Source organism: Pelophylax lessonae (assembly GCF_965119305.1).
Source record: "Pelophylax lessonae genome assembly, chromosome: 4".
In the NCBI taxonomy this organism is placed as follows: Eukaryota; Metazoa; Chordata; class Amphibia; order Anura; family Ranidae; genus Pelophylax; species Pelophylax lessonae.
The window spans coordinates 585424049-585436327 of record NC_138771.1 but is presented as its reverse complement, the minus strand read 5'-3'; the positions used below and the strand labels follow the sequence as shown (position 1 = coordinate 585436327).

General features: G+C 43.8%; 1 protein-coding gene across 2 annotated transcripts in view; it reads right to left on the bottom strand.

Moving 5' to 3' along the window:
• Positions 1–12279, bottom strand: part of LPAR2 (lysophosphatidic acid receptor 2) — a 133029-nt gene that overhangs the window by 52408 nt on the left and 68342 nt on the right. For both annotated transcript variants that reach the window (XM_082256930.1, XM_082256931.1), the window contains exon 2: positions 1924–2676. In XM_082256930.1, coding sequence (XP_082113056.1) covers positions 1924–2676 — 753 coding nt within the window. The remainder of the gene's footprint in view (positions 1–1923; positions 2677–12279) is intronic.

Here is a 12279-nt window from a genome sequence, read left to right as displayed (position 1 = left end):
GTGACCATATACAAACATACATAAGGCTCCATTACACATAATGAAGTAAAGCACAGAGTTGTCTTTTGGTGTTTGAATTATATTAATCTCCAGCAGAAATCTCAGGTGATTTGCTAGATGTGGAGTACTACACCCACCACACCTTCGTAACCTTTAATGGAACCTATTATCATGCATGTCAACACCCCAGGTAGATGGAAGCACTTATAAAAAAAAACCCAAGCAAAAAGATATAAACTCATGATTCGCTTACTATCATAATTGCCATTTAATTATAAAGCTTCTTTCACCTTTTTTTTCATCTTTTGTTAGACCTCAGTGCCACTGATCTCTTGCAGCCTGTCTGCAGCCACTTGCTGTCTACATGCACTCGAGCAAGGGCTGCATAGCATTTCCTAATGGTGACAACAATGGAGCATAACTGCATTGTGTGGGTTGATATGCCCACTTTAAAGCTGGCCATATACAGTTTGAATTTCAAAATTCAAGCTGTTGGTGGCCCTGTTGGCAACACCTGGCTCAAAAATCTTCGACTGAAAAATCAACAAAGCCAGGTGAAGAATTGTCAGTCGTACATTGGCTACATCCTTCACAGGCTCTGGCCTTTGTCTGTCCTGAACTGGACAGCACAGTGCAGATGTGCGCCTCTCACTGCTCCCTTCACAAACTGACCCCATCGAGAGGGTGAGGCTCTAAACTCTGGCTCCAAGATGAATGCAGCACACACCTGCATCATTAGTGTGCCTTCTTCCTTAGGCCCCTTTCACACAGGCGGACCGTTCAGATCCGCCTGTCCGTTTTTTGGCGGATCTAAACGGTCCCCCCATGCATCTCTATGGGGGATCTGATGTCAGCGGAGACATGTCGGCTGACATCCAATCCGATCCAATCCATCAAATCTGGACGGATGGAAACCCTCGCCCTGCCACAATATGAATAAGGACCTTCTAGGCAGGAGCACCAGCTATTATTCAAATATAGCTGCAGATGTCTAGTATTGAAAATTGCTTTTAAAATTTTATTAACCTGCTCAACATACACTATATTGTCAAAAGTATTGGGATGCCTGCCTTTACACACACTTGAACTTTAATAGCACCCAGTCTATAACAGCTTCAACTCCTCTGGGAAGGCTATCCGCAAGGTTTAGGAGTGTGTCTATGAGAATGTTTGACCATTCTTCCAGAAGCGCATTTGTGAGGTCAGGCACTGATGTTGGTCAAGAAGGCCTTGCTTGTAGTCTCCACTCTAATTCACCCCAAAGGTGTTTCTATCAGGTTGAGGTCAAGACTCTGTGCAGGCCAGTCAATCTCCCACACCCCAAACTCCCTCATTCATGTCTTTATGGACCTTGCTTTGTGCACTGGTCCAAATCATTTGGTGGAGGGGGATTATGGTGTGGGGTTGTTCTTCATGGGTTGGGCTTAGCCCCTTAGTTCCAGTCAAGGGAACAGTTTGGGGATGGCCCCTTCCTGTTCCAACTTGATAGCGCACCAGTGCACAAAGCAAGGTCCATAAAGACATGGATGAGCGGGTTTGGGGTAAAGGAACTTGACTGGAGTGCAGAGTCCTGACCTCAATATGATAGAACACCTTTGGCATGAATTAGAGTGAAGACTGGGAGCCAAGCATTCTTGTCCAACATCAGTGCCTGACCTCACAAATGCACTTCTGGAAGAATGGTCAAACATTCCCATAGACACACTCCTAAACCTTGTGGACAGCCTTCCCAGAAGAGTTGAAGCTGTTATAGCTGCAAAGGGTGGGCCAACTCAATATTGAACCCTCCAGACTATGATTGGGATGCCATTAAACTTCAAGTGCGTGTAAAGGCAGGCATCCCAATACTTTTGACAATAGAGTGTATATGAGGTTATGGGTATGCTTCTACTTTACCTTCAACAACCAAAAAGCAGTACTTACTTAAGATGATAAACACGGTCTTCATTAAGTTGATCATGGTTTCTCGGTATTTGGGATGGAATGACGTGTGCCTAGACATCCTCACCATCTTCCTCTTAACATATATAAAAATATGCATGTATACCACCATCATAATCAGAAAGGCCACCAAGTTTGATACCGCCCAAAAGATGAGATAACTCCGACTATACAAAGGGGCCATCCGCGAGCAAGTCTTTATATCACAAATGCAATGCCAGCCGAAAGATGGTATAAGTCCCAGTAACAAGGCCGCAAGCCATATACAGGCTATGAGGATGCAAACCCGCTGGTTGGACATCTTACTATGAAGCTGCATAGTAAATATTGTCTGGTGTCGCTCCACAGCTATGGCCAACAGATTGGCCACGGAGGCTGTCAAGCTAGTGTCCAGTAAGCTCTGGCGGAGCAGCCATGTTTTCACAGTCAGGCTGGCCGTCCGTGGTCCAGTATGGAACATGAGATAAGTGTAGGCCACTCCAGCAAATAAATCAGCTGCAGCCAGGTTTCCTAGCAGATAGTAGATAGGGTAGTGAAAGCGTTTGTTGATTATAATGGCTGTTATAACTAACATGTTGGTCAACAGAACAAAGATGCACACTGTTAGTCCCAAGCCAACCACCAGAGCATCTTTCGGTCTCCATACCGTCGATAATTCCTTCCCGCTATTATTGTAGAAGAAAATGATGCTTTCATTGAAAAAGCACTGCTTCATTTTGATGGGTTCGAAGAAACCTGAAACAAAAAGGAAAAAAAGGAACACTAGTAAGAAGACTGCTAAACACTTGACCATTGCAAATCCATTTAAAAAAATGCAGAATAAAAAAAAAAAAAAAAAAACGTTATGCCTATATCGAAAGGTTAAAGAAGATGAAAAACCCTTAATAATACCAGTTGTTTTTTTTTACAATGTATGTATTGTTTCTGCAGCTTTTTTCCATTTTAGTGCTGCTGATCACCTCCACCTTCTTTAAAGTGATTGTAAAATAATTTTCTTTCTTTAAAAAAAAAAAAAAAAATTACAAACATGTCATACTTACCTGCTCTGTGCAGTGTTTTTTCTCAGAGCAGCCTCGATCCTCCTCTTTTGGGGTCCCCCACCGGCACTCTGGGCCCCTCCCCCTTGCTAAGTGCCCCCATAGCATGCCGCTTGCTGTGGGGGCACTCGTGCGTGCTCGCTCCTGAGCCGGCTCTCTGCGTCCATAAGACACAGTGTTCCTAAGCCCCGCCCCCTGCCTCACTGGCTGTGATTGACAGCAGTGGGAGCCAATAGCTCCTGCATCTTAGCCAATCAGGAGGGAGAGACCCAGGAGAGCCTCCGGTCTCGTGCAAATCGCTGGATTGGGATTGGGCTTAGGCAAGTATTAGGATGCATGAAGGTAAAAAAACATTCAGCCTTCACAACCATTTTAAGCCACTTCTTCTCTAAATGCACCAGCTCCCCCATCATCTGCACACCATGGCTCTGGAACGGCTTCCTGATAATGACAATGGTGGACCAGCATGGTATGTAAGTATGGCTGCTTGTGGTTTCCACCAGAAGTGCATGTGACAGGGTGATAGGGCGATAACCAGGACTTTTTTTCTCAGAGAATAGGTGGAGGCACTCCCCACTTTTGAGTCCCCTTGTCTCTTCCCCCTACCCACCTCTGAGCACTGCCCCTTGGTTCCACCTCCCAGTATCACCCCTTTTAGGAAATACAGAAACAAGTATCCTTTTGTGGTGCTAAGTAAGTTGTATGGAATGTGTTAACAAGAAAAGCAGTAAAAGAAATCCCCTACAGCCAACAATAGACCCCCCCAACAACAATTGAACAATAGACCCCCCCCAACAACAATTGAACAATAGACCCCCCACAACAGTATAACCCCAGCAACAATAGATCTCCTAGCAGTCAGCATGAATGGAGTCCTCCCTCAACTATAGATCTGTAGAGTCTTTACTTGGTTTGGGTATTCCACTAATAAAAGGCCCTATTTTCTGTGGGTAAGATATACTCACCACTCCTCAAGTGATTAAACTATAAAGTCAAGGGGGCTACTAGGAGATAGTACATTTTGTATAGCAGCTGTTTGGAAGTCCATCTGGTTCTGGAAATTTGTGTAGATTTAAGGTTTTATTGACCCTAGAGATCTCATCACATGTAAATGGTTTGTCCATGCGTTCCATATGATGTGGTGAGACAGTTGGACGTTCCAGTTATTCCAAGAATTTTTGGAGGGTATTACCAGTAGGCTTTTGATAAAGTTTACTGTGAAAGGAGTGAAATTTGTGAAGGGAAGTTAAGAGTGAAGGAGTTAAGGGTCCTTGAGCAGAAGAAATATGCAGAGTCTTTTTCCCCAAAACCTTTTCAATGCCTCTTGGTAGCCTTTGTTTTCTGTGTATACTGTAGGGCGAATGCACAATGCACTGTACACCAGGCCCTAATGTCATGGACAATGTAACTCCTGTGCATCTGCAGTAGCTGTCCAGAGGTTGAAGAGGACCATCACTGGACTCAGAAAAAGCAGTGACAGAGATTGTGGCAGTGGGGGATGACGTGGTGGCAATATCCTGGTCCTGGAGGACAGCACAGTAGGAGATCAGTATGACATAATGTGCAATAATGTTATGTACTCTATGTGCATATGCTATGAATACTCCAGGACTTCTGCAGAGCCTCTCCCATCCTCTGGAGCTCTCTAACTAAATCTGTTCGGCTTTCTCCTACTATGGCCACCTCTGGGCGATCCCAATTCAACTCTTCATGGAAGCCAATTACACCTCCACCTAACAACTGAACTTTTAATTCTTTCATCAGCTCATCCCTTGCAGTTTACCTTTTCTACCACCTACCCCACCCAATTAGATTGAAAGTTCTTATGAGCAGGGCCAACTTAAAATCTGTTACAATGAACACACTACCTTATTCAGCAAAGCAGGACAAGTAATCTGTCCCCAGTCTGGCCGAGAAAGGGGCAGGCACTCTTCTGCAATCTTCCTCGGTTTCCCCTCAATGAAAAAAAATCTGTCACAGGTAAAAAAAGGTGTTTCCACGCCCCTTCTCCTGTGTTTGACAGGCTAAATAATTGGACTCATGCACAAGCACGAGAAGTGGCTGTGTCTCCTGCCGCCGCATCCACAGATCTCTCTCCCCCTAACTCCTCCTGCAGCCTCTGGATTGGATGTTCTGTGCCTCAACGTGTAGAGTTAGGAGGGGAGTGCAGTGATTTCAGGGCTCGGGGCTGTCAGCATGCCCACAGAACGGGACAGATTCTGCAGGCTATTAACCACTTTAGCTCCAAAGGGTTGACCCCCCTTCATGACCAGCCCACTTTTTGCGAAGCAGCACTGCATTACTTTAACTGACAATTTTGCGGTCGTGCGGCGCTGAACACAAATAAATTGATATCCTTTTTTTCCCACTAACAGAGCTTTCTTTTGGTGGTAATCATCTCTGCAGTTTTTATTTTTTGCGCTAAAAACAAAAAAAAAAAAGACAATTAAAAAAAAAAAAAAACAATAAAAAAAAATTAAAAATTAAAAAAATCTAATTTCTTCATCAATTTAGGCCAATATACATTCTGCTGCATGTTTTTGGGGAAAAAACCCAAATAAGCATATATTGATTGGTTTGCGCAAAATTTATAGTGTCTACAAACTATGAAATATTTTTTTAATTTAATTTGTTTATTTTTTTTACTAGTAATGGCGGCGATCAGTGACTTATTGTGACATTGCGGTGGACACATCGGACAGGGAACCAGTGACACTAATATAGTGATCAGTGCTAAAAAAATATGCACTGTCACCGTACTAATGACACTGGCAGGGAAGCAGGGAAGGGGTTAGCATTGCAGCGATCAAAGGGCTAAATGTGTTCCTAGGGAGTGTTTTGTAACTGTGTAGGTGGGGTCTTTAACTGTGGGAAGACAGAGATCCATGTTTCTGTTTAGCAGAAACACAGGATCTCTGTCTTCCCTACTAACAGAATGACAATCTGCCTTTTTTACATAGGAAGACCACCGTTCTGCCTCTGTCAAGAACGATCAGTGGGTCCTGGCGGACATTGGGTCGGCCGGATCTACTGAATGGCTCCCACTGTGTCGAATCACAGTTGGAGCGGGCGCCTCAGACCCAGAAGTGCAAAATCATGTACCTGTACGTGATTTCGCGCAGAGGAGCCGCAGCCCTGCAGTACATTAATGTGGGGCGGTCAGCAAAAGATAATGAAAATCAGAGTAATATACAAAATGTATCAATTATGTGATCCTATTAATTATGGTACTGATTAGTGATCGACCAATATCGTTTTTTTATTGCCGATACCGATACTGATATTTTGGTCATCGGATATCAGTATCGGCCGATATTTTCTTTTTATTCATTTTTTTTTTTTTTTTTACAGGTACTCTGGTGGAGGGATCTGGGGGTCTAAAAGACCCCAAACCCCTCCTCTGCACTTAAAAGCATTCAAAACGCCAAATTTGGCTGTTTTGAATGCTCACATTTTTTTTAATTTGCCGCCGAGTACCCGGAAGTGATGTCATTACATCACTTCGGGTTTTTTACATGGAGACCCGATCAGATCCGAATGGGGCTTTGATTGGGTCTTCTCTTTGGTGGCCGTGCAGCTAGAATGCCCGGGTCTTCAGGTGCGGTGGCAGACCCAGGCGAGCCGTGGAAGGCGGCAAGAGGGGGGGGGGGGGGACATCCCCTCCAGCTCCTTGTAATGACAGCTGAGCGGCTTCTCAGCCACATCGGTTGTCATTACAAGACAGCCGACTGTCGGCTATGGACGCCGATACCGGGGTGATGCCTCTAGCTGCAGGCATCACTCTGGTACAAGCACTTTCCAGAAATATCGGCAATATTGGTAACCTCAGGGGCCGATTCCAATATATCGGGGAAAGTGCATATCGGCATTGCCGATAATCGGTTGATCCCTAGTACTGATATGTACAGATAGTAGTCTTTCAGATTTATGGAACATGGGGTTTACAACCACTTTAACCCTCTTGTATTTTATTGTATTGTAACTATAATGTCTCCCTTTATATCAGGGGTCTCCAAACTTTCTCAACGAAGGGCCAGTTTACTGCCCTTTAAATTTTAGGGGGGCCAGACTAGAAATGGGAAGTGGGAGTAGAAAATGCCACATCAGTGGAAGTAGACAATGTCATAGGCTCGGTGGTCAGTTGGAGTAAACAAAATTGCATCATTGGTGCCAGTGGGAGGAATAGTGACTCATAACTGGTTTCAGTAGGAGAATTAATTCCCCATCTCTGGTGTCCGTAGGAGGAAAAGTGTCTTGTATCAGTGGAAGTAATAGTGCCTTTAAGGGCCGGATAAAGGCAAGCAAAGGGCCACATCCGGCCTCCAGGCCGCAGTTTGGAAACCCCTGCTTTATATTGTAAAGTGCTGTGCAAACTGTTGGCGCTATATAAATCCTGTATAATACTTGCCCAATATTGTGAGAGCTCACCTCCATCAACAAGAGCTTCTTTCCGCTTTAAATACTCATTCAGATGCTAGCAGTGCATTGAGGTGTGTTATGGCACACACATTCTTACATGCTCTATTGCCCATTGATGTGCATGATGTTAAGGCAACACATTTTCTCTGAAAGGGATTGCCAGTGCACTACAACACACATCACTCTTATTGTTACACCCCAATGCATTAAAATGCATGGCATGTGCACAGTGAAATGCTGCAGTGTGTGTACTTTGCCCACATTATCCACAATGAAGGGCACTGCAATACACTGCACTTGAGGCACGCGTTGATGCATGTTGTGGTCATGCACATTAAAATCAAATGCTACCACAGTGCAATAATCTGAATGGCCCTTAGTGCTCTTTCACACTTGCATTACCCTGTGTGGTATCTGCATTAGGATGCCTTTTAGAGAGAATTGACAGGATGTGAGGCGGTGTTATATCGCCTCTTCAACGCCTGAATTAACCCTGTGAATGTCACACTACAATGCCATAATCATCTGCCTTGCAGGGGTGTTCACATGCTGTGGCTGTGATGCTTTGCTTGTGTACAGCCCCATTAGGCTGTGATGTTTAGATTAATGTTAAAGTGATACCAAACCTACAGTACACAGAACATGGATATGCAATTATTTTAGTAAATATAAACTGCTAAATTTTTACCTTTTTTCTCATCAGCAGTATATAGTAGTTTTGTGACTTCTATCAGTGTCTGGTTAAAGCTTGTAAGAGGAGTTTTCATTCTCCTTTGACTGTCCTATAAGGCTGAATGTCTATTACCCTCGGTTTGGACAAAGATAATTGGCCCTGTGCCAATCACATGCACCCTCCCAAAAAAAAAAAAAACTTGTAATATTTGTATCATATGTGTATTTTAAATGACAGAGATAGAATATCAACCAAAAATCCAGAAAAAAACACATTATACAAATGTTATATATTGAGTTGCTGTTCAGTGAGTAAAATAAGTATTTGATCTCTAAGCAAAACATCACTTAGTACTTGGGGGAGAAACCCTGTTTGGCAAGCACAGAGGTAAGACGTTTCTTGTAGTTGGTTACCAGGTTTGCGCACATCTCAGGAGGGATTTTGGTCCACTCTTCTTTACAGATCTTCTTTAAATCCTTAGGGTTTCTTGGTTGTAGCTTGGCAACTCAAAGTTTCAGCTCCCTTTATAAATATTCTATAGGATTAAGGTCTGGAGACTGGCTAGGCCACTCCACTACCTTAATGTGCTTCTTCTTGAGCCACTCCTTTGTTGCCTTGGGGGGGTATGTTTTTGGTCATGCTGGAAGACCCATCCACGACCCATCTTTAGTGTTCTGGCTGAGGGAAGAAGCTTCTCATCCATGATTTTACAATACATTTCCCTGTCCATTGGTCCCTCAATGCGGCAAAGTTGGCCTATACCTTTAGCAGAGAAACAGCCCCAAAGCATAATGTTTCCATCATCCTTGCTTGATTGTAGGGATGGTGTTCTTAGGGTCATAGTCGGCATTTTTCTTCCCTCCAAACACGGCGAGTCAAGTTAATGCCAAAGACCTTAATTTTGGTTTCATCTGACCCCAGCACTTTCTCCCAATCCTTCTATGCATTTAGATGTTCATTGGCAAACTTCAGATGGCCATGTGCCTTTTTGAGGAGGGGGGCCTTGCATGCGCTGCAAGCTTTTAATCTATGACAGCATATTGTGTTACCAATGGTTTGTTTGGTGACTGTGGTCTCAAATGCCTTGAGATCATTCACAAGCTCCTCCCATGTAATTCGGGGCTGATCCCTCACTTTTCTCATGATCATCCTTACCCCATGAGGCGAAATCTTGCATGGAGCTCCAGACTGAGGGCGATTGATGGTTACTTTTGAGTAAATATATATAGGGGTCTGATAGTTGTGTTCTCTATTCTCTAACTGAGGAAACAGGCCATTGATCTCACCACCCCTGAAAAGGCTAGTAATTGGAATATATTTGCTGGTTGGAACATCGGTGGGTGGATGGGCTTATGGATTCAACAATTGCTGAGAATAGTCCTTGGATTCGCTGACCTAAACAAGGTAGCACAGAACAGTGCAGACAATGCTAATGTCACAATATGCCCTACAGGCGGGGGAAACTTCCCATTTTGAGCTGAAGATGAGACAACAGGAGAGTTTGAGAAAGTGGACGGAATGTTGTAGAATTATAAATGAATGGCCATCGCAGAACAAATCAGGTGGCTTGCTAGATGTAAGACAAGAAAAGACTGAGGATGTTTTTGATTATTTTAAACGTGTCCAGACCATGGCAGAAACAGTGGGGGTAGATGTGACAGATCGTACTAACATCACTGTGATTGGATTCAAAGAGTTTACAAGAAAACGATTAATGGCTACAAAACCAGATTGGAAGGGATATGAATGGGCTTTGCTGAGGGAAGTGTGCAGCAGTATTGAGGCCCAAGAAGAAGAGAGGAAAGAGAAGAGGCGTAATGCTTTTGTGGCTCAAGATCAGGCTCAAGGAGCTAAAAATTTCCAAAGAGAAACCAGGAAGTGCTTTAATTGTAGCTGGATTGGGCATCTTGCTAGGAGGTGCAGACTGCCCGATAAACGTAAGCAGAAGAAAGGGGGGGGGGGGGTGGAGGTAATGAATGAATGACTAGCAAAGGATCACAAATTCTCTGAGAGGACATTTCTGACACAGATGGTAAGGACGCTTTTGTAACATTACGCTTTCCACAACAGACCAGGAAATTTCATGCTTAGTTGATTCTGGCTCCGCCCGGACTATAATTCAAAAGCCCTGCCTACCAAAGGACATCCCCCTTACATCTGGGCCACTGGCAATTGGAGTGGGAGGAAAGTCCACCCCTCTCAAGGAAATGCCCCTTATACAAATAGGGATTGGAAACCACAATATGTTTCATAAGCTGCTTGTCTCTGACACTGTACCATGTAATCTACTGGGAAGAGACTTACTGAATCGCTTACAAGCCTGCATACAGTATACACCTAATGGAGTAGGAGTTGGAAACGTAGATGAGGAAATTATATGTGGATTGACAGCAATGGAACTAGAGGAAGAGATTGAAGGCAATATTCCACCTGAAATTGTTGCCCAAATACCTTATACTCTGGGCCAAGGGAAAGTATGATGTGGGGCTTCTACAAGTCCCTCCAGTAAAAGTTAAAATAAAAGCAGGAGCCCAAATCCCACGCATACCACAAAGAAAACAGGGAGCAGAGCACAAATTACATTGTCTCCTGTAAAAAAAAAAAAAAAAAAAAAAAAGGTAAAAAAGGGAGAGAAGCCAGTATATCGAATGGTATACGATTTGAGGGCCATCAATCAGATCATCGAAGGATGACACTCCTGTTGTCCCAAATCCTAGTGCTTTGCTCAATGATATACCTACAGGAACAAGGGTGTACACCGTAATAGACTTGGCCAATGCTTTTAATGTAGCCCTGGATGAAGAAAGCCAAAAAGTCTTTGCTTTCCAGTTTGAGGGAGAAAATATACACCTGGACAATAATTTCACAAGGAATGGTTTTCTCCCCAAGTGAATTCTCAAAGGCCATGATTACAATCCTCAACGCATGGCAACCAGCCCAAGAAGGCACAGTGATTAAAGGGTACATTGATGACATCAATGACAAAAAAGAACATTGTGAACAAGACTCGCTTTCTCTGTTGAAAAATCTCAGTGAACAGAATTGCAAGGTGTCAAAGGAAAAGGTACAATGGTGTAGGCCTCATGTGAAATTCCTTGGTCACTATCTAGGCCCTGGAACCAAGCACATTGACATTGAAAGAAAACTGACAATTAAAATGCCTCAGCACCTCAAAAACCACAAGCAACTTAGGGAATTTATTGGGATGGTGTCATATGTGGGACAATGGATACCAGATGCTAACACCAAGTTGAAACTCTTGTATGCTGTCCTAACAATACCCTTTGAATGGACAAAGGAATTGGAGGATGCCTTCAACCAGTTGAATGCTGATATCCAGATTGTGCTCCCCCTCATATTGCCTGACCAAAACAAGCCCTTCCAATTATATTGTCCTGTCAAGGGAGCCACAGGCAATGGAGTCCTTACTCAGAGATCACCATCAGGAACACACATAGTGGCCTATGAAAGTGAATAACTGGACCCAATCTTTCAAGGAACACCAACCGTGAAAGAGCAGTTGCAGCTGCTGCATTACTAGTTGAGAAGGTTGCCACTGCAAGAATAAATCAGCCTCTGACAGTCTACACAACACACACAGCAAATGAAATCCTGAAAAGCGCAAAGACCAAACATCTGTCATCAGAAAGGCTGAGCAAATAAGAAGCAATCCTGCTTGAATCAGGAAAGATAGAAGTGAGACGATGTACTACAATCAACCCTGCCAGCTTTCTCCCAGGGAGGGAAGAAGACCTCGAAGTGGGGGGTGATCACAATTGCTTGGAACTAATGGAAGAAGAAATGCAGCAAATCTCCCCAGTAAAGGACACTCCTCTTGAAAATCCTGATCTTATCCTGTTTGTAGACGGTTCACACCCATAGATGGTTTGAGCCTATACAAGGATGGAGTCCCAAGAACGGCATATGTGGTGACAACACTAGAGGAAGTGGTTGAGACCCAATAACTCCCTTCAACACTCTCGGCGCAGGTTGCCGAATTGGTAGCACTCACTAGGGCTTCTGAGGCTGCAAAGGACGACTATGAACCCATATGGCAGAACAGAGGATTCACAACTGCAGCAGGAGAACCAATTCAAAACTGGAACTATGTTCAAGAGCTTTTTGAAGCAGTCACCCTCAAAAAGGAAGTTGCTATCCTGAAGGTCAAGGCACATACTGGTGGATAAACCATGAAAGAAAAAGGAAACC